Source organism: Manis javanica, chromosome X, assembly GCF_040802235.1.
Source record: "Manis javanica isolate MJ-LG chromosome X, MJ_LKY, whole genome shotgun sequence".
NCBI classification, from domain to species: Eukaryota; Metazoa; Chordata; class Mammalia; order Pholidota; family Manidae; genus Manis; species Manis javanica.
This window is the reverse complement of record NC_133174.1, coordinates 101,170,511-101,198,016: the sequence shown is the minus strand read 5'-3', so window position 1 is coordinate 101,198,016 and position 27,506 is coordinate 101,170,511. Positions and strand designations below refer to the sequence as shown.

General features: G+C 38.2%; 1 protein-coding gene across 2 annotated transcripts in view; it reads left to right on the top strand.

Annotated features, from left to right (window-relative positions):
* The first annotated feature begins 250 nt into the window (after positions 1-250).
* Positions 251-27,506, top strand: part of AMMECR1 (AMMECR nuclear protein 1) — a 133,275-nt gene continuing 106,019 nt past the window's right edge. Inside the window, exon 1 of one of the 2 annotated variants that reach the window (XR_012127432.1) lies at positions 251-1,244. Coding sequence is in view for 1 of the 2 variants with exons in the window: in XM_017671502.3 (XP_017526991.1) it covers positions 778-1,244 (467 nt within the window). In the remaining variant the exon portion in view is untranslated. The remainder of the gene's footprint in view (positions 1,245-27,506) is intronic. The other variant, XM_017671502.3, reaches the window with a different exon arrangement.

Here is a 27,506-nt window from a genome sequence, read left to right as displayed (position 1 = left end):
AAAGTTGGGGGAACAAAGAGAGGATATATAGATGCAATCGGGCGTGAATATTTGTCAATAACGAAGAGTATTGCTCTTTTACCATAATCTTGGAAAACCCCTGATGCGCGCTTAGCTTGGTATTAAGCCACCGCAGTGTGGCCATTTCCCTGACTGCTTTGTACATACTCTGTAGGGGCGGTCTCAGGTGTGGAGCTCCGAGCACCTGCTTACTCAACTCTGGCAGTTGAGAAACTAGCGTATTTGAGGCCGGTGGCTCAGGTTCCACGTAACTCGGCTCAAGCTTAAGTGTCACTAACACTATGTACAGTGCCGGTCATCGAGCTGTGGTTTGGGACTTGGATTCTTACTTTAGACTTTCTTCCTTTTCTCCCTGGCTCCCCCACTGGTTTCCTTTCCCTCTTTCCTCGCCTGGCGTGCACACCTCCTCCCAAGGCTCTCACTCTCGGCTTTCCAGTTTTCATTTCCTTCCCTTTCCTTTCTACTGGGCTTCCCGTCTTTTATCCTCCGCGGGCCCCAGGGCTGGAGGCTGTCACGCGGAGGAGGCGCGAGGCTGGCGGGACAGGCACGACAGGCGCGAGGTGCCCCGCCGCAAAAGCGCACGGCGCGCGCCGAGGCGGGGGCGCGCGCAGGGCAGCCGCGTGACTGGGCAGCCGGGCTGGGGAGCGGCGCGCGCGTGGCGCGCCCCCGGCGGCCGGGGCCGCAGCGTGCTCGCCCCCGCCGCCAGCTCGCCTCACTTATGGGTCGGAAGCGCTGCGTGGGGGAGACCGGTCCAAGATGGCGGCGGGTTGCTGCGGGGTGAAGAAGCAGAAACTGTCCAGTTCGCCCCCCTCTGGCTCGGGTGGCGGTGGTGGCGCCTCCTCCTCCTCCCACTGTAGCGGAGAGAGCCAGTGCCGAGCTGGGGAGCTCGGACTAGGAGGCGCCGGTACGCGACTCAACGGGCTGGGAGGTCACATCGGAGGAGGTAGCGGCTGTACCCTGCCTGCCCCCCAGGGCTGCAGCGGCGGCGACGGGGGGATTTCCCTGTCACCACCTCCAAGCTGCGGAGTGGGGACCCTACTTTCTACCCCGGCCGCCGCCACCTCTTCCTCGCCCTCCTTGTCGTCTGCCGCCTCGTCCTCATCGCCTGGCTCCCGGAAGATGGTGGTGTCAGCGGAGATGTGCTGCTTTTGCTTCGATGTGCTCTACTGTCACCTGTACGGATACCAGCAGCCCCGGACCCCCCGGTTCACCAACGAGCCCTAGTGAGTACCCTGCCCTCCGCCGCCCTCTCCCTTGCGCTCGGGATGGGACTCAGAGTTGAGGGAAAGTGCGAGTCCGCCTCCCCGCCGGCGGCTGCCTCTGCCCCTCTTGCTGCCACGGTCCCCCGAAGCCACTCGACCCAAGTAAGAGCACCCCGCGCTTTCTGGCCTCCGAGGCAAGCACCCCACTCTTAGAGCAGGGGGCTGCTGCAAGATATGGCTCACTGGCTGCCAGAGGTGTTCGCTTTCTCTTTGCGGTAACTTCGAGGAGTTTTGACCCTGTCCTCCTCTGCTTCGCCACCCCGCCTCCCCACCGCCCCGGTTTTGGAGATCTGGATTGTTCAAGGTGTTGAACTCTCCCCATTTTGGCTACCATTACCCGGTGTGAAAGCCCCGCCAGTATTCCCGCCCCGTGTACCTTGCACGTGGAGAGTTACTGTCCCATTGCAGGGTGAAAAACAGCAACTATCTAACTTCTCTTCTGCTAGCGATGGGACTTACGTCGGGAGTTTATGAGGTTACCCATCTTTTCCTTGAGTTTCCCAGTGTCCTGGGGAAGGAGATTTCTTTTTAAAACATTTTCCCTTACTACCTATTTTTATCCGAACATACCCATTAAAATGTGTTTCTAGTGAAGTGCACCGCCAGCTCTCATTTGAAGAGTGAGTGAGACCTTTTTTTTTTTCATTCCACCGGCTGGGTAGTAGCTCATTCAGAGAGAGCTGTCCCCATAGAGCCACTGTCAGTTTGTACATTAAGCGTGCATTCGCTGTTCTGTTGATTTCACTTTTAAGAAATCTGTTAGGCTTGACGACTTGAGAAATAGTTAGGCAATCCCAACAGTAAGTGTGTAGGAATTTTTATGGTTTCCTTTGGTTTTGTACTTTTATTTTACCCTTTAAGTGTGTTGTTGAAATTGTTTAAAATAGCACTGTTACAGCTAAAAGCCAGGTTAATTCTAATCCCTGCCCATTTGGATGTGTGGGAGATGGGACATACGTTTTTTTTTTTTAATGTGTAAACTGAGTGTAAACTGACTTTCTGAGTTAAATGCTAGACAGAAGGTAAAGCCCAAGGAAGTGCAGAATGACAAAGAGGGTGATTGTTTTTTTATTATGAGTACTTAGAAGCAAGGAGAAAAACAATAGAGAAAAATTTCAGTGAAACTTACACTGAAAAGCATCAACCCTTTTTCTAGCTAAAACAAGTGCCCCTTGTCCCCATATCATAAATACCTGAATTGATGTTCTTTTTAAACTGCTTCTTTTCATTTTGTGAGATTAGGGGATTAGACTACTGCTGGATAAATATAAACATTTCTGCCTAGACTAAAAATATTAAACTAATATGTAAAGTGGAAGTTGCAATAAAGTGTCCTGGAAATCGTAAATTTGCACGGTTTGTTTTCTTTGGCATTTTAAGTGTATTTAATTTGTATTTAAGTGTATTTAATTTTGTATTTTTGCCACTCTTCTGTGGCCTATCCATTTTCTTTCAGACTTGATTCCTCTTTGGTCAATGGTTCATAAGACAATGGTTCATAAGAAATGCATGAAAGAGCATCCAGACTGACACCTTGTCAGATAAATTAAATATCTTTATAAATTTCATAGTTTTAGTTCCAGGAGCTTAAATCCTAAACCCACACACCTTTACTTAGCCAATTTGCTTTTTTTTTTTTTTCGGTTAAGTAAAATTAATTTTAAAAGACTGTCGTGTAAAAATCTATGAAATATTTATTAGCTTGAATCACTTATTTGTGACTCTTCTGCCTTCTCTCGGATGTCTATGATGTACTAAAGCCAGTCCTGGGAGGATACATAGGTTGGCTGTCCAAAATCACAGGACTGCAAAAATTCACTCCTGTTTAGTTACATGAGTTTGGCAAAGGCTATTTTACTCTTCATGCTTCATTACTCCAAAGCATATGAGAACACACTTTCAGGAGGTGCTATTTTCACACATTTTAAAGTGAGTTTGAGTTAACTGAATGACTATAACATGAATTTTAAAAGGAAAGTGAGCTTGACCATTTCATACAGAAAGTGCTTTTGAAAATGTTATTCAACAGTGGCTGCTTTGCATATGCATTTAGGTATTGCTTCTCTTCTAATACCCCACCCACTGGGTTTCTTTTTCATGGAATTAAAGTAAAGACACACTTTGACCGCTGCGGATATGTTGAAACGTTGGTGGAAGAATAATAACTATTACCATTAATCAGGCCTTGAATGTGGCATGTAGTCTACAAAACAACTAGTTTAGAAGAAAGACTGAACATGGCCAAGGGGAGAATGAAAGTTCACTTAAGTGGAAAGAAGAGTGCATCTTATTGTCATTTATTTCCTGTCATTTGTCAGGTGTACTGTGGAAAATTCAGGAAAATTCTTTACAAGCAGTGTTTGGCTATGGGAGTGAAACAACTGTAATCACTTGACAGCACCGCACATTGCCTTTCTGTTTTCCATATTTAATAACATTGTGTGCTTCCTAGTGTGGCTTTGTGCGGAGGGCCATAAGACATAAATAGATGGCTTTTTTTAAAACTCAGTTATTAGTATTGTGTCATGAGGAGCAGCGTTTCAGGTCCTGTACTCTGTCCACGAGAAGATGTGTTTTCGACCATTTCAGATTCTCATGTGGAAAACACACTGTTTCATCCCTTTCCAGGACCTTTCTGGCCAAACGTAATGGCGCAATCTGCCTTTTATAGGCTTAGAAGTTCTAGATTCATCAGCTACCCTTGCACTCTTAGAGGTTATTAGAAATTTCCAGTGATATTTCCGTTGCAGATTTGGTGAGAGAGGGTGTCAATATATCAGCAGGCTGTAGGAATACAAATTCTTCGCTGTCGCTGTTCCTTGGAGTACCTGCCTCACTGCAGAAATTAGCAGGAGCTAGAGCCTGGGAGGATGGTGGAAACTTGTTTAATGGAACACAGATAACCTTTGTGTTAAAAGTTAGGAATGCATTACTAAATAAATCCTCAGTCTGAATTATACAGGCACATTCGCCCACAGAAATAAGGCTCAAGATACGATAAAAACATGAATTTAGGTGTATTTTACTATTCAAAGTCAGCACTCTTGGATTTATGTGCGGGAACCCAGATAGCATGTTATAGGAAACCATTTGTAGTACAAAGGGCTCCACTGTGCCAGGTGTTGAGCCAGTTAGACTCCAGAGCAGTCGTTCTCAACCTTGGCTGCACATTTGAATCAGTGGGGACTTATTAAAAATATGGATGCCTGGGTCCTAACCCCAGAGATGCTGATTTAATTGGTCTTGGATGGGGCCTGGGCATCAGGATTGTTAAAAGCTCCCCAGGTGATTTTAATGTGCAGCTGAGGCAGCATACCACTGGTTGTATTCAACGAGGCCTTTCTCCTGAGATTCAGATTAATTTGGTCTGGGGTGGTGCCTAGGAACTTGTATTTTATGAGCATCCTGGGTAATTTTGGTAAACAACCGGTTTGGGAAACACTTGCAGTGTGATCTGCAGAAGACATCACCTGGGAACCTGTTTGAAATGTAGGTTCTCAGGCCCCACCTCAGACCTGCTGAATTAGAATCTGCATTTTAACAAGCTCCCCAGGTGATTCTTCTGCACATTAAACTTTGAGGAGGAATGGTACTCTAACTTTAGAGTACATCATAATCTCCTGTAGTGCTTGTTAAAATACAAATTGCTGGGCCTCCTTCCCAGAGGTTCTGATTCAGTCAGTCTGGGGTGGGGCTATGAATTTGCATTTCTAACAAGTGCCCTGGTGATCCTGCTGCTATAGTTCCCAGGACCACACGTTGAGACCCACTGAGTTAGAGTAGTAAGGCCCTGAATAAAGTACTTGGGCGACCGACTGTTAAGGGAATGGCAGTTTTCACTGCCAGTTTCCAGTAGAAAACTTCCCGCTTCCATGTCACTATCTTTTATCATGTGCTTTCTAAGTGCAAAGAGACTGAATGCTGCCAAGATCATAATAAGAGTCCGAGGTTCTTGGGATGGTTTCAGTGTGAGATGGCGGGGAGGGATGACTCTTGGCAACCTGTGGTTTGATTTTAGATTTTTTTTTCAGAAATTGTTAAATGTGAGCGGCATGTTTTAGAAGTTAGAAATAGCACAAATATGATATCTTAAAGTGAGTTATATTGATTTTAACAAGTTAAGCCCCCTTCTGTTCCCATAAAAAATGTTTTGATAATTAGCTCACTAAATAACGTGTTGTGATACAATTTTAAAAGCTTTCACTTACACTTAGGCTTGCTGGATTGCATTTTAAGAATTTCCCTCATTAACAAAGAACTATAAAAGGATCCTGCTAAGGCGCTGGGATTGCTCAGTCTTATATCTCTAATGCTGTGTTGCATGTCACGTCCCATGAACTTTTTATTTTAATCTTCTTAACCATCTTTGAAGTTAATGCAGTACTGCATTTTGTATAGACTGTGGCACACAAAAAATACTTTACTGTTAAACATCAGTAACTGTGGTTTTCCATTGCAGTAACTACAATGTGTTTATTTTTTTTTTTAAATCCACTCTTGGACGTGCAGATTTTGAGAGACTCCGATCAGGTGTTTGACTCTTTCTTGTCACAGTTGTCAAGTTACTGTTTTTCTGCAAGCTTGGGAATAATTGGGTTGTTTTAGGGAGGTGAGGTAAGCTCTTGGTTTCAGCAGAACAATAACAATCCTATTGCATGTTAGTAAAAAAGATGACTTGATATTGCAGCTCAGGTCAAAGTGGTATTATAACAGCATTTTAAACACAAATTTTTATATTTCTATTACATCTTCTCTGATGAAGGCTGACCAGAATACCCAGAAGGTGTATCTGTCTACTGCATGTGATGGTACTAGGCCATTACAGATTTCCTTATCCGCGCTAGCATAATGGTCATAATGTATAGATTTTCTTTAAAAAAAAATTTGTCTGAAAAATTGTTGAGCATTTTTGAAGGTATGATATGGGTGTGTTTCCACAGTGTCAATTTCCACTGGAAGGCAATCTGGTGTCCTATCTTACAGATAGAAAAGAAAGCAGGCATGCCTCCAGTTGTCATTTATGCTGTAACAGCCGTCAGCGACTGAAATGGAAGGATATAGAAATATAAATTACAAAATTATTTTTATATCTGTGCATAAAGGTGTATGTAGGGCAAGGTATATTTAGTTAAAAGAAAAACTTAATGCTTATTTTATCTTCTCTCCCATATGGCCAAAGGGAGTGATAATCTAGCTCATAATAGGTCTTGCTTATGAATTGTGTGTGTGCTGCATTCAGGTCCCAGTTAGTGGGTGGCATCCAGGAAGGAATGGCTGCTGGGATCTCTCAGTCCAGTGGGAAGAAAGACCACTACTGAGTGAAAAGTGCTCTGTTAATGCATGCAGGAGTTGTTTTTTTTCGAAGTATGTGTTTCTCAGAATCATGGTAACATTCACATTGTTTCCTTAAAGTGCACACTTCTAAAATTTTTATTTGTGTTAAAACACAGCCTAGTACTGCAATGGATTATAATTTTGAAGTCAGTTGTGCTTCCCATTTATAGAATAGGAATGTGTATGTATTGAAACACTACAACTTGTGCAGTGAGATTAGCCAAAGTTCCCTATTTCAATAGATGTTATTCTGTTCTCTCGATGTCACACATGCTTGCCTGTTTTAAAGCAGCACAATGACCAGGGCTTTTACATTTAAATTTTCTTAAATAGTCTTTTTTTTTTTGGAACTTGTGTAATAATGTCTCTTTTTGCTACTGTTCTGAATCAATTAAGCTAAGAAAGTGAGGACCAGCAGTAATAGCCAGGGACTGCCAAGAATGGACCTTCAGTGTATAAGCTGTCTTTCCACAGTCAGTAATTGGGCAGTTGCTCACAGGACACTGGAGACAGTGTGGGAAGCCAGTGGTTGTGTAGGTGGGAAAAGTAGATTCCCAACAGTAAACTTATTTAGAGTCCAGCTTCTGTAGTTACAGTGTTGCTAAGAGTGAAAACGAGCCACAAGCTTACATAGTAGAAAGAAAAGAGCCCAAAGTAAAAAGTGTGGTGTAATAGTATAGGTGGTTGGGTGGAGCATATTTTATGTTTGGTCCAACTCTAAGTGGCATCTTTTCTATCAAGTGTGGGTGTATTTTCTACAGCTCTTAATGCATCATACTTTCAAACTTGCTCAACCTTAAAAATGTTCATGTTGAATAGCTGAGTGGAAATTAGATGTCACTAGGGAAAAACCTGGGTTTGGGTTTTTTGGTTGGTTTTGTTTGCTTGTTTGTTTTTAGCCTACACATTATGCTGAGCTCCATGGTTGGCAACCAGAGAGAAAGGAGAAATAGTTCTATCCCCAGAGAGTTTATACAGTCTTGTCCATGATATGACACAAATATCAAAGTCACTTAAGTGAGTACAAAGCAATATATATGTAATTGTAGATGAATTAGATATCTGAAAAATATTGTATATAAGCATGGTAACGAAATGGAATAAAGGAGGGTTCAGGAAGAATGCTTTTGGGAGCAGATAACTCTTGAGCCAAGTTTTTAAATAGCAAAGGTTCAGAGAATATTTGTAAAGAGAGTGGTATGACCAGTCAATCTCAAAGTCTTACTTGGTTCTCAAACCGGTTGGTCAGCACCACACACCTTGCCATGGTACCTGGGGATTCCCAGCAGCTGTCTTCAGTCAGCAGTGTGCACGCTCAGCATTCTCCACACCCATCTGGCTCTGGTCTCAAAGATCATAAAACTTCAAGGAAGTTTAAAACAGGCTTTTTGTCTTGGGAACTCTCTGGGAAGGCCAGATAAAAGGTATTGGGTCTAATTATGGTTTCTTATATTAGGAAGATAACCGTATTTGCAAAAGAGTCCTCTAGAATGTAAGATGAATTGGAAAGAGAAGAGTCTCAAGACAGGGGAGACCAGCGAGGCTTAAGGTTATGAGGGCAGTAGGAAAACTGGCATTGGAAAGGTGGGGAGTCTGCCTTGGGGACAGAGTTTGTGGATATAAGAATGTTGCAAAAGCAAGAAGTGGAAGAAGTCATCAGTGTATTCAGGGACTCGCACTCCAGGGCCAGGTTTTGTGTAGGCGTGGAAAGATTGCAGCTCACCTGTTTTTTGGCTTCCATCATTGCTACTTTTCTTGGCTCTGTGCCTAGCTATTCTTGTGCTCAGGAAAAGTTTGTTCAACAGCTCTGTTGAAATGGCTATGAAATTTGATCACAAGTGTAAGAAACCCCCCTCCCCCTTTTCACCTATTCCCAACTGTATCTAATTTGAGAGAAAGAAGACTTGTTGGCTTATAGAATTTGAATCAAGTATAAAGATAGCCAAGATAGCTTTTGGATGAGGACCTGAAATTAGGTGATTGCATGTGAGTAAAGAGGCATTGCAGGAAAAAAATAATCTACCAAAATTCCCATTGCTGGGAGAAGTGAAAGGGAGAAAGGCTTTGAACATAATTCAGAGTTTATAAGCCTGAAGAACCAGGAGGTTGGTGGTGCCACTAAACATAGAGATTGGGAAATGGGAGGAAGCAAATAGTTGGTCGGGTGAAATCAGATTCCTTAATATGTGTATTTCAAGTGTTTGCAGTTATGAAATGTCATTTCTTATTTAATTAGCAGAACCACAGAGCAGCAGCAGCACTCTTGTGATGGCTGGTCAGTCTCTTGGGATCTCTCCAGCCTTCCTTCCTCCTCCCCAATAGTATCTTTGAACTGCTCAAATGGGTAGAGATCAGTGATAGTTTTCCGCTTTGTATTGCTAGGAAAAATACCTGACAGAATGTAAGTTTATACATTTCCTCAGTCTTCAGCCTTACCAGTTTGTTAAGCAGCCAGTGATGCTTATGATTCCTTATATGTCTATCACAGCACAGCTTTCAGCGAAATAGAGCCTCGTGGAGGACCGTCTCTGGAACTTGGAGTTTCACTCCTTGGATTAATGGAAATTTCTGAAGGACTTGAAGTACTGTTGTAGTAGATTCTAGGTCTTGCTTCCTTAGACTTTAAACAGTAAAGAATGAAGCTAGATCTCTTTTGCAGCTTTGTTCAACAGTGAAGGATAGATGTAATTAGTGGACAGGATAGGCCATATTACTTTATGATCTTTTGCTGTCTTCAGTGGATGGGCAAAATGAAAAGTTCTGCTTGAGTCCAGGCCTACTAATACTAATTTTTTAAATAAGGTCTGTGATAGTCTTGATGATTCTTGCCTTTCCCCTATCTGTTTCATTTCACAGATAATCCACCCTGTGACCCAAAGCCACATGCAGTGCTGGGAGAGCACAGGTGACTGTATTATGCAATATCCTGCCAGAAGATGCTGACCAGCTCTTTAGTGATGGAAAGTAATGAGATTGACTTATCAGCCTATATAGCTTGCCTTTCCATTCCCTATTATTTCTGTAAGCATGTGACACATAGTTCTAGTCACATATCTTATATTGGGATCTTGGATTGCTACAAGGTGATAACACTAGATTCTCTGCTTTGCTTCAAGCATTAGTGGATCTTTGCATCATTCTCATAGGATAGAATCTATGAAAAATTGGTTTTGGTGCTGTCAGCCTAGAGGTCCCACAGCACTCTGTCTGCCTCAAAGAAATGCTCGTGTGCTAGTCACATTAGTGTACTTCCTCTCTGTGATTGTCATTGCTTATGCTGCGGAACAACCACATGGTTAGATATAGGTGATTTGGGATGCAAATAAGTTAGCTGGTAAAACTTGGACCTTAGTACATACCTCATTGTAGTCAGACAGATACCCCAGATACCCTTTGTATGCTGATTTTGAACCACCATGAGATAAGTGTAAAGATGATGGATGATTTGTTACATCTCTCTTTTCTTGATAAGTGGAAGATAGTATTGGTGATTGATTCACTCAAAAAGGAAGTCATGAAGTCTTCTGGCTTTTTTTCCGTGTTAGAGTATTGTTCCCAATACATTTCATGAAGTTCCCCATAATTCAAACAAACAGAAACTCACATGCTTCTTTTGCATTACACACGAAAACTTGCCACTAGCTTGGCCAGGTACTTGATTTTGTGGAATAGTTTTTTGATGTTCGGAGAAGGTTCTGGGTAGTCAGCGGTTAAAAGTTTTTTGTTCAGTTCATGAATCCATCTATCCCACACTCTTGTCAGTTCAAAAAATCCTCACAAGAACAAATGGGAATGATACTGCTTCTATTTCTCTGACACTAATAAGGTGATATGTGATTTGTGGTGTATTTTACTCCACAAACTCCTCTAACATTGCCCTGTTTGGCATGTTGTTTTGCAGAAATCCACTCTTCCACACTGTGAAAGCATTGGCTGTATGGAGAAAGTGAGTGGCAGAGGGCCGAAGGCAAGAGTAGAGGGCAAGTGAGAATCAGGGAGGGAGAAAAATGAGCTTGTAGTCAAGTGAGGTGAACCCTTTTTCAGGGCAGAAAAAGGAGACTGAATGCAGGGTCTGGACTAGGACTGCTCTAAGAGGCATATTTTACATTATACAAACCTAGATGTCCTTCCTTTAGAACCAATGGCAATGGCATACTTGATAAAAAATATATATATATTGTTATCAGAAACAAATGCACACCATGTAGTTTAAATACCAGGAGTCTTGCATATGGATCCCCGAGTATTTCCAAGACACCATGTTGGAAACCACAGTCATATAGTGTCCTCAGAATGAGGCCTCTAGGTAAGCTTGGGAGCTGTGGAACAAGTAGCTTAAGTTTACCTCAAACAGGTAAGTGAAGACACTCTCTGGCCATTATCCATTCTTTTTTTTCTTGACATCTTTGAACATAGTTATAAATCCTCAGGTATTCAGATGTATCTTATTTTTAGGTCTGTGTATTTAGATATTAATAGCCTGTACTTAGATACATGAAGTTTATTTTATATAGCTCACTCAGTTATTTTCTATAACAAAGATTATGGAACAGATAATATTAAAGGATAGAACCAACTATAATTTCTGATTGCAGATGCAGTTATAGCAAGGCATTTTATTGAGCATACTTATCTTTTCTGTTCCCTGTATTTTTAACAGGACCTACTATGGTCTCTTAACAGGACCTACTATGGTTATTCTAATTTGCATATTATATTCTCACAGGTAACTAGAATATCAGCTATTTTTGGTCAATCAGTTCCTCTTTAATCATATATGTATGCTTCTTTTAGCGAATTAATTTATATTGTGGTTAAAAAAACACGAGATCCACCCTCTTAACAAATTTTTGTGTACGGTACTGTTAACTATAAGCACCATGTTTAGTTTGTTTTCAAGATACATAATACTGGCTCTATCTAAAGCAATCAGTTCTTCATAGGAATTTTGGGAATCTTTTAAGAATTAATCTTTGAAACACAGAGATGCACAAAGCCTATTTACAGAACAGCCTAATTTAGACTTTGAGGTATTTCTCTTTCCAAACTTACTTAAAATTATGAATAATCTAGATTACAGGCATTAGAGTCAGAAATAACCATTTGAAAAAATTTCAAGCTAATATTATTTCAGTCAGTTTTGGCCAGGCAGTTATAATTTGCCTTTATCAGTATACTTAAAACCAACTATTTGTGTTTGGGAAGAACTTAATTTTTTAGGCTGTTTGGGAAGAACAGAATTCTCATCCTGTGTTCTTTAGGCTTTTTAATGAATTTACTAATAGTAAAGTAAGGAAATGTCTTTGACTGGTAGAACTTCACCCTTGTTCACCCACTTTTTTTAAAAGGTATCATTGATATACAATCCTATGAATGTTTCTCATGAAAAACAATGTGGCTACTACATTCTCCCATATTATCAAGTCCCCACCCATACCCCATTGCAGTCACCGTCCATCAGTGTAATAAGATGCCACAGATTCACTGTTTGCCTTCTCTGTGCTACACTGCCCCGTGACCCCCCACACCATGTGTACTAAACATAATACCCCTCAATCCCCTTCTCCCTCCCTCCCACCTGCCCTACCCCACCCCTCCCCTTTGGTAACCACTGGTCCCTTCTTGGAGTCTGTGAGTCCCCTGCTGTTTTGTTCCTTCAGTTTTGCTTCATTGTTATACTGCACAAATGAGGGAAAGCGTTTGGCACTTGTCTTTCTCCTCCTGGCTTATTTCACTGAGCATAATATCCCTCCAGCTCCATCCATGTTGTTGCAAATGGTAGGATTTGTTTCTTTCTTATGGCTGAATAGTATTCCATTCTGTATATGTACCACATCTTCTTTATCCATTCATCTACTGATGGACACTTAGATTGCTTCCATATCTTGGCTATTGTAAATAGTGCTGTGATAAGCATAGGGGTGCATATGTCTTTTTGAATCTTAGAGCTTGTATTCTTTGGGTAAATTCCTAGGAGTGGGATTCCCAGGTCAAATGGTATTTCTATTTTCAGTTTTTTGAGGAACCTCCATATTGCTCTCCACAATGGTTGAACTAGCTTACATTCCCACAGCAGTGTAAGAGGGTTCCCCTTTCTCCACATCCTCACCAGCATTTGTTGTTCTTAGTCTTTTTGATGCTGGCCATCCTTACTGGTGTGAGGTGATATCTCATTGTGGTTTTAATTTGCATTTCCCTAATGATTAGTAATATGGAGCATCTTTTGGTGTGTCTATTGGCCATATGAATTTCTTCTTTGGAGAAGTGTCTGTTCATATCCTCTGCCCATTTAAATCGGGTTATTTGCTCTTTGTGTTCATCCACTTTTAAAGGTGGAAGGAGCAAGCATTAAAGTTGAACATTAGTTTTGACAGTTGAACCTTACATTTCTGAGGAAATGTGTTTTGTAGAGAGATGGAAAATAAGAAGATACCTTGTCTAATGGGAGGTTACAAGTGAGACCTGTAAGTCCATATGTGTCTATATGTGTGTGTGTCTATATAAACCACTTTAGTTAAGCACTTCTTGAAATTTTTTCTTATAGTATATACATTTTTTTCCAATGAAGAGCTCACATCTAAATGTGGTAGCAGAGTACTCACTTTGGCAGCACACATACTAAATGTGATAGTGACATCTGTGAAATAATAGATGTGGTCAACTCATGGGTCTTAAAAGTTATTTATTTGCCCTATTGTCTACCACAGCCATTATAAGGTTCTTTATCATTAGCAGAGGTACAGATATTTTTTAATATTATCACTGAATTGTAATGCACTTATGTGGATTTTGGAGCAGTTTCTGACTTCTTCCATTTAGAGATGGCTTTTTAGTTCTAAAGAAGAAAATAGAATTACCACCACAATTATCCTTTTGCTTATAGACATTTAAAAATGAGCATTTGTTCAGGCTTCAAGATTTATTTGCCTGTATTAAGACAGTATGCTTTACATCCAAACCTATCTCTTATCCTAAGCTACTACTGTTCTTCATATTATGGTTAATTCTCAGGTACTATTGCTGTTGTGGGCAGAACACTATGTTAGGCTTCTTTTCGGGTGTAGAGGAGAAGTCTATAAAATGGGCAAAGCCATGCTTCTTGCCCTTAAAAAGCTTGCAGTCATATTGGGGAGACATGATTCATGAAAAAAATAACAAGGTCATATATGATTTAATGGCTGAATGAGTGATGGAGACAATGAAGTCTGTGGGAGTTTAGACAAAGATTAAGTGTAGGCTGGAGAGTTATACAGAAGAGCTTCATGGACAAAGTAGAATTCCGGCTGAGGAGACCTTTCAGATGGATAAAGCATTCCAGACAGGGAAACAACTTAAAGACACACAAGTCAGAAGCATTATACAGTAGTCAGTGAGTACCAATCACAGGTTGATGCAAGTGGGGGAGATGGTAGCAAGAAAGGGGACCCATCAGGAGACTTGCTATAATTCAGGCATTGGGAAATCAAGTTCTGCCAGTTGATAATTTTGAACTATTAATGGCCTGTGAATTGCCTCTTTCTTGGTAAAGTTTCCCTTTTGTCCAGTTAATTATGCCTCAGCAGCTCCTTTAATGTCATGAATGTCATGAAGCCTGGACAAGAGACAGGGAAATAACACAAGCAGGAGTCTGCTGTGTAGACAAAGTGCTTTCATTCATCAATAGACATTCAGTGTAAGTCAGATTAACATTGGTTACATCAGCCTTTGCCTGAGTGCCTTCTATGTTTGGTGTTCTTTTTTTCTTCTAAATTTCAGTATCTCATATATGAAGTTGGGGAAATTGACTAGCTACAAAGATTATGTAATTTAAAAAATTAATTACTATAGAATTAAATGGCTTTAAACCACATTTTCCCCCCCTAAATTAATGAAGAAGTTTTACTCAGATCTTGTAAATGTAACCCACATAAGGTAGGTAATGGGAATGATAATAATTATAGGAGATTGTATACTAATTATTGAATGATGTCATTTATTAAATTAGCTGAAACGTAGATTAGCCTAATCTAATGGGTGTGATTCTTACGGTTCTTAACATGCCCTATTCAAGATGCCACAACTCTAAGACACAAACTATATAAGCAAATTCTTTAAAGGTTTTATAGTATTACTTAGAAACAAAACTCTACTTTTCTGAATTACAATAGAATTGCATATTTTTATTTCATGTTTAATAGCTGTTACCTTTGAAGAAAACACAAAATTCTCAGTCTTTTGTTGATTTATCTTTGATTATATTAAGACCCATATTTAGAACCCAACAGTTCCTTTTCAGTGATTTATTAAAATTTTATTTTATTTTATTAACTCTCTTATTTAATTCTTGAGAATGTTTTGGAATACAAGAAAATTATTGCCCAACTATGAGACCAGTCTCTGACAGGGTCTAGCCACATAAGCATGAACATTGTGCCAGGATACTCAGGAAATAAAAAGCAATACTAGCACAATGTTCATTAACAGTGTTCTCTGTGTAGTCAGTTTATAAGTAAATGAGCTCTCCCTCATGTCATAGCCATGAATTATGAATAATCTAGAATTTGAATTATATATTACTACAATGAGGTGAAGAAACACCAGATGTTAAAAGAAAATAGTGGGGGCAAAATATTTTTGAAACTAAATTTTTGTAAAAGAGATGGGTTTTGATCTATGTTGGTGATCATAGACCCCTTCCAGATAATAGGGTAGAAGACCAAATGGAATCCTTTGGTTCTTAGATCAGACCACACAAAGGTCCCTCATCACTCTCAGTATGCTTACAGTCTTTATCAGTAAAGTTGAATGCCCTCATCAGGGGAAGACTAGGTAGTTTTGTTTATACAAGGTTGAACAGTTTAGATGTCAATTTCATTTTTCACAGGCCTCAAACAATAGGCATGTTAAATAGGCAGTGGCCTCCATAGTGTGGAGCACAATGAAGGAAAAAAAGGCAGTGGTTTTCCGTTTTGGCTGTGGCAAGAGAACAAGCAAACCCCATTTTAAAGTGAGAAAACAGGTGTGGGTCCAAAGGGTCCTGCCTTTCTCCTTCCTGTCGCCATTAGGCTGCTTTAAGAACCTTTGCTATGTTCATTTCAGTTCAGTCTAGAGAAATTCAGGTCAGTTTTTACAGAAGAGGAGCGTTTTAGTCTTGAAGATTTCTTTCATTTTCATGAAGAGTTATAATTTTTCATCATCCCATAATAACCATTCATTAACCCCTTACTAACTTAAATGACTTGCACCAGCCCAGCAGGGCCACTGATGCTTTCCTGTTCTCAGAATTGTTATAGTTATTGGAATACTTCTGACTCCCACTCTCTCCCACCCCAGAATTGAAGTATAGACCTTTCTCTTCCCCTTCCTCAATATGATTTCTCTCTGGAACTTTGTCATTTTTGAGAGCAGCAGTCTTAAATATCTGAAGGCTTGGTAGCAACTGCATTATAGAATTTTTACCACTTAAAGCCTAGCAGTGTTTACTACTATGCATTTTCTAGTAAGTTATTTACTAATCCTGCTAGTCTTCCAATTTGGTGAGGTAGTTAAGTGATGGGGCAGGAGGGTTGTAAATTTATTACTTAACAAGTTTTTTTTCAAACAATGGATTAAACTACCTAAAGAAGTGTATTAACACTGTTTAACTGGACTGATTCTGAATTCAGGGCACTTGTAGATCTCAAAGATTTCTGGAACTTTTTCTAGGGAGATTTTAAAGCATAGAATAGGTGAGATGTTCCATTGTGCTTCTTCCTGTGCCTTACCTGGAAGTGGATATCTTTTTGTCTGTATATATCTGACACCACAAGATCTTTGTGGATTTATTTGATACTATTTGTTACTTGGGGATTGACTTGGCTACATGTTGCTGAGGCAGGAGGGAAGAACAGTATTTGTGGTTATCAAGCACTTATGACACAGGCTTTAATCTTGTACTTATCTTTTACTCTATAATTCCATTCATATAGATGATTGGAGTGCTTGGAAAACTATTTGGTACTATTTACTTACTATTTTTCTACTGCTTTGCTTTAAACTATGGTTCCATATATTTAGATAAAGTGTTTCTTTTTTCCTAATATTTCTACAATCAAGAGTTTTTTATCTAATACCTGATGGATTTCAGGAGGTTGGCAAACCACACTGAATATCCTACATTTGGTGAACAAAAGGAATACCTTTGTTTTTGTGGAAATTCTGGATGTGTCCTCACATTAATATAATTTAGATGAGGAAAAACAGATTTGAAGAAGCCTGACCCAAGGGATTCTAAGTTGTCCTGAAAGCACAAATCATATTTTAGCATGTAATTTTCTTCATAAAATGTTTTATGGCAGACTTGTTTATGTCATAGGTCTGAGTCAAAGCTATATTCAACACACTAGTCTTTAACTTATCCAAAATTAGTATCTTCTGGCTAAGAACCAACACTGCTTTATGATTCTTAAACCATTTCATTATATTAATCACTAGCAGTAGAAATTGGCTTTATTTGAGGGGCCATTGTTTTCAAAAACAAAAATTTTTAATCGCTTCCTAAGTTATTGCATAGTTTACAGTGCAAAGAAAACATCCAAACATAGATGATAGGATAGACTTACAAGTTTAGCAACTCATTCACACAGATTTGCCTTAAAGTACACAAGATTCAAATTCTTAAAATTGCTGTCAATGCAAAATGAAATATTATTTAATCAAGTACTTTAATGGCTGCTCATACATTCATGAAATTGCAGCTCTTAAGTTCATTAATTCTAAAGATACATAGTAGTGAAAACTTACTGTGTTATATACCTTTAATGTATGCCCATGCTGGTTTTTAAGAATATGTATGGAATAGAACAGTGAAACTGAAATGAATGATAGCATCACAAATATCACTGAGACTATTATTGTTGATTTGTGTGAGTGATTTCCTCTATATTAAGGATCTGCTCAAATTAAATTGGTTTCTCAGAGAAGATCTTAATGACTTTGTACTTTCTTATAGTGTTTTGACTTTAAGTCAGTAATCTCAACATTTTTCTTCCTGCAACATGACTCTATGCTCTGCAGCATGACCCCAAACCCAGAGTCTCATGTACAATTCCCAGGTGCTACTTTAAGAGGAGTAGGGCAGTTTTCTGGAAAGCGTCATGTGTTTGTTCTCATTCTGCCCCCACCCCCTGCCATAAACACACAAAGGTATAAGCAGGTTGTTTTCATATCATACCTGAAACTAAACTCATTCAGGGCTCCCAGAACTCACCAAATAAAGAACTACTTATAATGTGTTTGATATCTCCTAATTTAGTATTAGGATAATGCTACCATTGTTGTCAAACTTTTTCATAAGCTGTGATTTGGTTTGACAATATTATAATGAAAAATCAGTTGTCTGTGATAAAATAGTAAATGTTCTATTAGAGCATCTAATAGAACCCATGTTCTATTAACATGAGTTTTTTAAATGTTTATGATTCTTTATAAAAGTTAAGACTTGGAGCTTATAATTGCCAACCTCCTCTTTTCATCTGGGAAATACATTAAGACCTTTTCTTAGTAACCTTTCATTTGTTATGACTCTAGTCATTGAACTAGATGCTATGCTTTCAGTCCCACCATGACTAGGATAAATAATAGTCTCTCATGTTCTTTTATTTAACATTATGTGAATCTTTAAAAAGAAACAATATTTCTAAAATATGTGGTAACCAAATGTTGTTAACAAATACATTTTCTTGTCTGTTATCAAAAAACATTTATTTCCTTGTAGTCACCAAAGATAAAATGTAATGTAGATCTAGGTTGATCATATTTCTTTCTTCTAATTTTATAGATGTTCATGAATACACTGACCTAGCGATTTATGTGTAGATATCACCAGGGGTCCCACGTATTTTGCTGGGCAATTTTAAGAGCTGAAGGTTACAGTCTTTGTAGAAGACACTAGTTCCAGGATGATTTTCAAACTCAAGTAAAGAGGGGATTTCCAGAATATTGGAGTAATGACCTCAGTAAATCTGTTCCTCTATAAAAGCAATATGAACATTGGTAAATAATTTCAAAATCAACATTTTCAGAATTATGGAAAGTAACCAAGGCTTCCAACAACCTGAGGAGCATTTATTCATTAAAAACAGCTGCTTTTTGGTAAGAACAGTGAGCTTTGTTGTGCTCTAACTTCCCCTAATCCTATCTCCTTTTCATCATTTCCACAAGGAAACAAGCAACCACATTAACTATAAAAACCATCAACTGCTGGAAGGGTTAAGCCCCCCCAAATATCCCTGTCCCCCAAAATTGTCACTATTTGACCTGTCTGGCAACTACCTGCCAGACATTTACCTACCCAGCTGTATTCACAAGGTTTGTCTTTATTTGACCTGATTCATCCTTGCCCAGTGGAAAAGCCTTATCCTAATGGTATTTATTGAACATAATCAGGGGCAACTGTTTAACATTGCATCTGCCTGGAGTAGTGATAACAGGAGAGACAAAAAAGAGGCTGACCAAAACATTAAAAGGAGGATCTGAGGATATAATAGTGGGCTTCAAAAAGCTCCAAGATACTACTGTGTATGTAGAAGGCCATACACATGTGCAGGACTTTGTGCATGCCTAGGAAGGAACTGTAGAAGCCCAATTTGCTCACCTCTGGCTGATCTTGGGAACCTGCAGAGCAGGAAATGAAGGCTAAGGCAGAGTCACAAACTGTCAAAGCATTGAAGGCATGCATCAACACACACACACACAGAGGGTCCTTTGGCAAAGGACAAAAGCTCTTTTGAGTCAAAACATTGTAGAAAATCTCCATCCAATCATTAGCTAACCCCTAAGCTAATTGGGCAGAGTCTTCAAGTGGCTGTATATGACAGGAAATACAAAGTTTACAAAATTAGTACAGGAAAGTCACTAAACAAACAGCAACAACCACAAACCTTGGGGAAGGATCTCTGATTTCCAAACTTGCTACTTTATATTATTTTAAATGTCTACTTTTCAACAAAAAAATTAAAGTACAATCAAAGAAATGGGGAAGTATGGCACATACACAGGGAAATAAGCAGTCAATAGAAACTGTCTCTGGGGAAACCCAGATGTGCCAACTAGAGAAAACTTTAAATGGGCTATTACAAACATTTTCTAAGGAAATCATGTCTAAATAATTAAAGAAAAGTATATAAAAGTCTCACCAAATAGAGAATATCAATAAAGAGGTAGAAGTTATCTTAAAAACAACCAAATGGAAAATCTGGAGTAGAAAATATCAGTAACTGAAATGAAAAAGTTATTAAAGTTGTTCAACAGCAGATATGGGGGGGCAGAAAAGATTTAGCAAACAGCAATAGGTTGAGATTATGCTATGTGAACAACAAAAAGAAAAAAGAATGAATAAAAATGAGCAGAGCCTAAGAGACCTGTAGGTCACCTTCAAGTGTACCAATGTACATACAATAGGAATCCCAGAAGGAGAAGGGGGTAGCAGAAATAATAGTGAAGAAATAATGACTGAAAACTTCCCAAATTTGATAAAAGCATTAATCTACAACATCTAAGAAACTTAATAAACTTTGGATAAACTCAGAAGGATCCACATTTAGCACATGGCAGCCAAATTGTTGAGAAACAAACACAAAAAGAATCTTGAAAGCAAGAGAAGGGACTCATCACAGACAAGGGATTGTCAATAAGATTAGTAGCAGATTTCACATCAGAAATCATGGAAGCCAGAGGACAGTGGGAGGAAATACTCAAAGTGCTGAAAGAAATGGATTGTCAACCAAGAATCCTATATCTAGTAAAACTATCCTTCATAAATGAATGAGAAATAAGACATTCCCAGGTAAACAGAAACTGAGAGAGCATGTTGCTAAAGATCTGCTCTATAAGAAATACTAAAGAGAGTCCTTGAAACTGAAATAAAAGGACATAGGCAATAACTTGAATGCACACAAAGAAAGAAAGAGCACTGTTAAAGGTAACTGCATAGATAAATATAAAAGGGAATGTAAATTATCTTTGAAAACTTTTATCTGATTTAAAAAAGCTTCATAAAGCAATAATTATAAAACTGTTGATGGCCTTATCATGTAAAAAGATAATTTGAATGACAATAATAGCTTAAAGGCAGTGGGGAGGGAACAGAGCTATAGTGGAACAAAGATATTGTATATTATTTAATTGGTTGGTGTTAGTCTGAATTAGATTTTTAAAAGTTATTATCTTAATTCTTAATTGCAATTCCCAGGGCAGCCATTAATAAAATGACTCAAACTAAAGTAAAGAACAGGTAGTTAACTTTAGAAATCTCAGTACCTTGGCATGCAGGTTAGATTCTGGGAGTGAAATTATAGATTTATTTTCAAGTTAAGGTTTATTAGACAGTTTCTTTTATATGTTGTAAACAGATACAAGTATATTGCTCATGTAGAATATTTTGGGCTCTTCCTATAAAAACCTTAACAAAATACTAAAAAAACTTCATAATCATCAATTTTCAGAACATTCTCTTGAAATAAGTTTTTAAGATGAGAAAACTATACCAAAGAGAATTAAGCCTTGCTGTTTCTTCTTAGTATAATTTCTAACATTGTGAGAATTGCAGTACTTAAGTATCACTTTTATGATATATCCCTCTTCTGTCCTACAAGTGCATGGTGGCATATATTTATTTTTTGATATTAAAATTAATGTGTTTAAGAATTTTATGACACCCTCAAGGGGTTAAAAATCTATTCTTGGAGCTTGCTTACCTCTCTTTCAGAACAAACTCAAAGAGACATTTAGTGTGACATGCAGGATCTGTCATATATTGGATATATCTATTGCCCAGGAAGTTGTTTTTAGCTCAGGTAGAATCTCTTAAGAGACTGTGGAGAAAAAAAATATTTTTAAGTATGGCATGCCAATTAAAAAATGTTGAATATAATTTTTATAGAAATTTCTGAGTTATGGAAGTGAGTTATCTGTCAACATGCAAATTAAATGCAGCTTTGAAAAAGTTAATTCAAATAAATATTTCTTAAGAGTTTATTATGTCTAAGGCAGTGTGGGAGAGTCAAAAATATATAAGATGTGCTTCCTAACCTCCTCAAGGCTTATATAGGACAAGTGCGAAAGGTTGTAATATGATGAAAGAAGATTACCTTTTATAGTAAAAAAAATTGCTTATTTTAAAAAGAAAAAGAAAAATTCTAGTAAGAGTTTTAGTATAACCTAACCTTTTAGAACTTACATAACCTAACTCACCTAATGAAATACAGAATAGACTACCAAAGTTCTAAATCATAAGTTCTGTTATAACTTATAATATTGGTGATTTTTTTTCCTATGGGGTGAATAGCTCTTAAGTTTGACTTGCTTTCAGTTCTGTTTACTTGAAGAAGTAGTAATATGGCAGACAAAATTAGTAAAAGCTCTGAACAGTTTTGAATGGAACTTGAACCGGCTACAAGTAGCATGAAAGAAGGACTGCACTGCGTTTGGGGGCTGGCTGTCAGGATCAGGGATTTCCCGCAGACAAAGCAGGATTCCTTTCAAGTAGGAAGCCATGAACTGATGCTCTCAAAAGGGACTACCATTTTCTTCCCTCTACCCCTAGGGATCTTGGTCTCCTTATTTAACATTTGTTTACCAAGTTTAAAGGGAGTAGCTTAGCAATTTCATAATAATGGTATAGCTTAGAAGCCAGCTGCTGTACATGGCTAAAGAAGGGAGAAAGGGTGCATTTCCCATAGACAGAAGGTGCTGGTTTCACCTCCGTGAAGCCAGAGCATCATCCTCAAGGGATGAGTTATATTAGTTATGATAGCATAATTTATTTCTATAATATGCTTGTAAAAGTCTTTTATTTACCTTCACAACAAACCCATTGTGCTTAAGTGAATTAGTTCATTATAAATTAAATGATATTTTAAAGCTGTTTAATTTTTTTAATTATGAAATATTAATTAAATGAACGATCTTCAAAGATGATTGACCTAGATATTAGAGATATTAGTTACTGTGGGACTAATGGGACAGATAAGGCTTCCCTGCCCTAAAGTTTATACTCTAGTAAGAGCTAAGTTATGCACTGACATAACTGTAATACAAATAATTAAGTGCCTCAGACAAATCAAACCTATAGAAGTTGGGGATGATGAGTGTGGATGGGCGATTTTAGCTAAGATGACTGAAGAGTTATCTGGTTCACAGACACAAATATTAAAATAAAAGAGAAACTTATAAATCATCTATATTTCCCCAAAAGAGTCTTGATGTCACTAGAATAAGCGTGCATTTTTTTGAACATTGGTGTCTAGGGATAGACAGTTGTTGATTTGGGAATGACTTACGCTAATGAAAGTTAATTTTCTAAACATTTTTTGAGGGGCAGAATCAATGGTATAGGGTCCTTCTAGGTCTGTGGTTTTAAGAGTAGGTCAAAAGGAAAGGCCAGCATAACAGGTCAAATTATTTCAACAAAATCTGTGTCCCAAAATATTGCCAGACAATGTGCCAAGTATAGCTAATGCTCTGGTCCCTTGCCCTTGAGTAATGAGTTCACAGTGTAGCAGGACAATCCAGAATACTGGATCAATGATGAGCCTATCCCTAAATCCCATCCCATAATTCCTGGACCTTCTAAACTGGGTGCAGGGGAATGCACCAGATGGAAGGGATACTTTAAAACCTTCTGGTAGGAAAACTGCACCCCTGGAAGGAACTTCTTTTGAAGAGGTAGTATATGCACATGGTAAAAAATTCAAACATCACAACAGGACAGTGTGATGTAGCTGTCCCTCCAGCCACTGTCTCAGCTACCCAGTTCCCCCTCATCCCCCCAGAGGCAGCTAATGCTGCCACCGGTTTCTTGTGTATCTTCACAGAGATAGTCTGTGCATATTCTACCACTTAGGTCCATATATATACCGTTTTGTTTTGCATAAAGAGCAGCATATTGTACCTACTTTTCTGCACCTTTTTTTGCAGTTAAGAATCAATCTTGGAGATACTTCTACATCAGTACACCTAGAAATACCTTGTTCTTCTATTTTTTCTTTTAACTTTTTATTTTGAAATAATCATAGACTCATAAGATATTACAAAAATAGTACAGAAAGATCTCATGCACCTATCACCCACCTTCCCCCACTGGTGATATCTTACGTAACTATAGTGTATTATCAATACCAAGAAACTGGTTGCCACAGCATACTTAACCAGATTATAGTGCCTGTTTCTTTCCTTTTCTAAATTTATTTTTATTTTTTACTGAAGTATAGTTGATATATAATATATTGGTTTCAGGTGTACAACATAGTGATTTGACAATCATGTACATTACTAAATGCCTGTGAGATAGTCTATTGTATGGATGTACCATGGGTTATTTAACTAGTCCTTCACTGATGGATATTTTGATTGCAGCGTTGCTGACATAGGGAAAGACAGGACACTGTAAATATCCATGTACTCAGGACCACTGCTAGCACATACATTGCCTTTGTGTGAAGTAGAAAAAAGTGCCCTCTCTAGGTGGATGCAGCACTGTAGGTACATAGCTTGGAAGGCAAAATACAACCTGGATAACTGTATTTATCACCTCTGCATATATGTCTCTTTGCACATAAGTGGGCATACATATGTAGGATAATAGATTGTAATTTAAAATCTACGACATGACACCAGTGTTCCACTTTGAAGCTTTGAAGTTGTCTCCTTTCAGACTTGGCACATCTCCCCACTCCTGACACCCACCTATAATCCTCACCACCCCTCCCCAATATCTCGGCCATTGAATATTTTATATTATTTCTGTACATGTCTATCACCTACAAGGATGGTAAGCTCCTTTGATAGCACAGACCTCGTGTCTTCATTTTTGTGTGTTCCTTTCCTTCCCCTCCTCACTCCACTGTTACTTCTCTAGATAGAATAGTGTTTTACATTAAAGTGTTGAGTAAATTTTTGTTTAAAATTTTTCTTAAGGCAAGGAATTTAAGAGCAGGGAGTCTTTTTAATCTGCCTCTCAGTACTTCAAAAGGTATCATGAAATTTTTAAACCAAAATTGTTGTAAATTAAAATACCCACAGATAACCATATTTGTAGGCAAGAAAAAGAGTGTATCATGAAGTCAACCAACTAATAATGGGGTATGCAATTTCAAAAACATTAAGCATTATAGTATTAAAAAGAAGAAAATAGAGTAGCTGAACTCCTTGTGAAATTATAAGCAAGTTATTAGGTTTGGTTCCACTAAATATTTAAAAAATAGAAATCAGAATAACCCTTCATAAGGGCATTTTTAAGAACACATAATGTGTACAAAAGAAATATGTACTGTTGCATATAAAAGAAAGCATTTAAAACTCTATTGACAAAGAACCTAAAGTATTTTTTATGTATACCCTTATGTTCAGTAAGTATAATTCTGAGAAGTTGCATAAATCATGTGCCCTAAAAATACCTAAGTTCATCAGGTCTTAACTTTATATGCAGTTGATTTAGAATGACAATTGTCCATTTTTACCACTGGCTTTTCATGACTGTTAAGCACTAGAATTGTTCCTATGAAAATTTAATTATGTTAAATCATTGTAAACTTACATCATTGGAACCATATGTGGTACATATCAGTACTGCTGTAAACACAAAGAAGAATGAAAATGTATTGCTTTTATACATCTTCTGTTATATAGACTTTATATCAACAACGTAATGAAATAAAATTTGCAGACGAGTCATACAGTCTAGTTGGCATACATTTTATATAAGTCACAAGTTAGAATAGATAGTAGTAGTTGCAAAATGGCTTGATTCTGAAGATTAAGCCCATGACATAGGCAATGAATGGACTTGACATCCAAATCAGATAGTTATGTTTGCTTGTGTGTAATATTGAAGGAGGTAAGGGTTGGAGAAATTATGCTGAATAAAACTGGAGGGGGAGTATATCTCTTCATATCTAATGTTCTCAGTGAATTATCAAGTGAAAGTTGCTTTGCCAGCAGCACATAAATATTTTTCTGTTATAGGGAGTGACTGTTACTAGAAGAGAATTGAAGAAAACATTTGTTTTCCTTGATTATTTTGCTGTAAATAATTTTTTTGTAACCAAATCAATAAACTACTGTGGGCTCATTATGAGATAGTAGATAATAGATAAAGATATGGATAATAGAGCATTGCTATATAGAGGCTTTGTTGTTTTGATGTTAATGGGTTTTTACCTGTATTCCAGGAAATGAAGCAAGTTGGATTGATGCCAGTAGGTTTTATTTTTCAGCTTTAGTGCTAAAATCAGATGTGTGCAACTCTGAATCATGGTTCTATAAATTCTTGGCTATACTAAGTAAATTACAGTATATCTTCCAGTATACAGCTATAAGAGTGCTGTAACATTCAGGATCCTTTTCTTGAGCGTTTTTATGATTAAAGATTAATTTCCTCCTGAACTTGGCTGGATAGGCTTTCATTCAGCTAGTACTGAAGATCATTGTCAACTACCACTTGAGTGCCATCTGTGTATTTGACAGTTACTGCAGACTAATAGGAGCTTAAAGAATAGTTTGGTTTGGCAAGCTTTCCCATAGGGATGAATAGGATAAACATGTCTACCTTGTAAGTATGTGTGTCCATGCACACACGTTTCATGTTAATCTTGGTCTGTAAACTTGCAGTATACATAGAATAATTTACCAACTTGTTCTTTCACTGGTACATACATAAGTAAACTGTCTTTTCTACTTTACTAAGCAGGTAGCTATTTCTATGGCTATGAAGTATGCTTCCATTTTCAACATAAATTAATGTAATTAAGTTTTACACACATATATGATCACCTCTCATCATCCTTGCTTCTGTAAGGGACCCTAATGCAAAGAGTGCAAAACAGTAATTTCCTTGCTTTCTTTTCTTGACCTTTTCCCTTAGTCAGTGAGCTGTCGGTATGTGTCTTCCTTGCCTTGTTCCAGTGCCTTTTCTAGAGTGACCATACCCCCAAACTGGTAATCGAAAGAGGGGAAATGGCTATATGTGAATAATGGGGAGTTAGGTATTCATGATTATACACGAGAATGGGGGAGTCATGTTGAAGTTAATGGACTATCTCTTGGGAAGGAAGGATTCATGGAAGATTTTGAATTGTGTTTCAAATCATAAGGATTTAGAATTCGATTTTGGGGGAGGAGACTAGACATTCCGATCAGTGAGCCTCATAAACAGAGTTGACTGAGTAGTGTTATTTAGGGAAATACCAGGAAATGAGGATAGTTGAGAAATCTTGAGTCAAAAGAGGAAAGAGTGGAAAGGCTTGAAATTAAAGTATCTGTTCTTTCATTTTAACTTGATTTTCTGACTTATTGGGAAATATTGGCATAGGAGTTACATGGTTGAATCAGAATGAGAGATGGGTCACATTTAAAATGATTCATTGTTGAAGAGAACACTGGAATAGTTTAGCCCAGAGAGGACTGTGGTCTACATAAGTATTAGCTGTGAAGTTAGCTTTTGAGAAGAAAGAATACATACGAGTAATTAGTATTGTAAGTGTTTGTTGTACTTAATTGACCCTATTGACTGCAGTTTGGCTTCTCATCTTGTTTCTCTTTTGGGAATACGAGGAGAGAAATGGTATAGTTTGGCATTTTACTTAATAATGTGGGTGTTTATCTAGAGGTTCATGTTAGGCTCACACTATTCATCCACAGAGAGGGGTTGTGCCATTACCCAGTGGATTTTGGAGAACTCTGTCAGTCAGACACTGTTGAAACCCTGCAGAATAAGGTCTGTATTTTTGCCTCTAGTTATACTTCAGAGATCTCTAGCTTCTTCTCAATTCCTGAAGGCACAATCTGACTCCTGAAATTCTGGTAGAGTTTGTGGGCAGAAGTCAAGAGCAGTAGTGTTTGCTGAGAACTTCTACACCTGCTTTACTTCCCTGT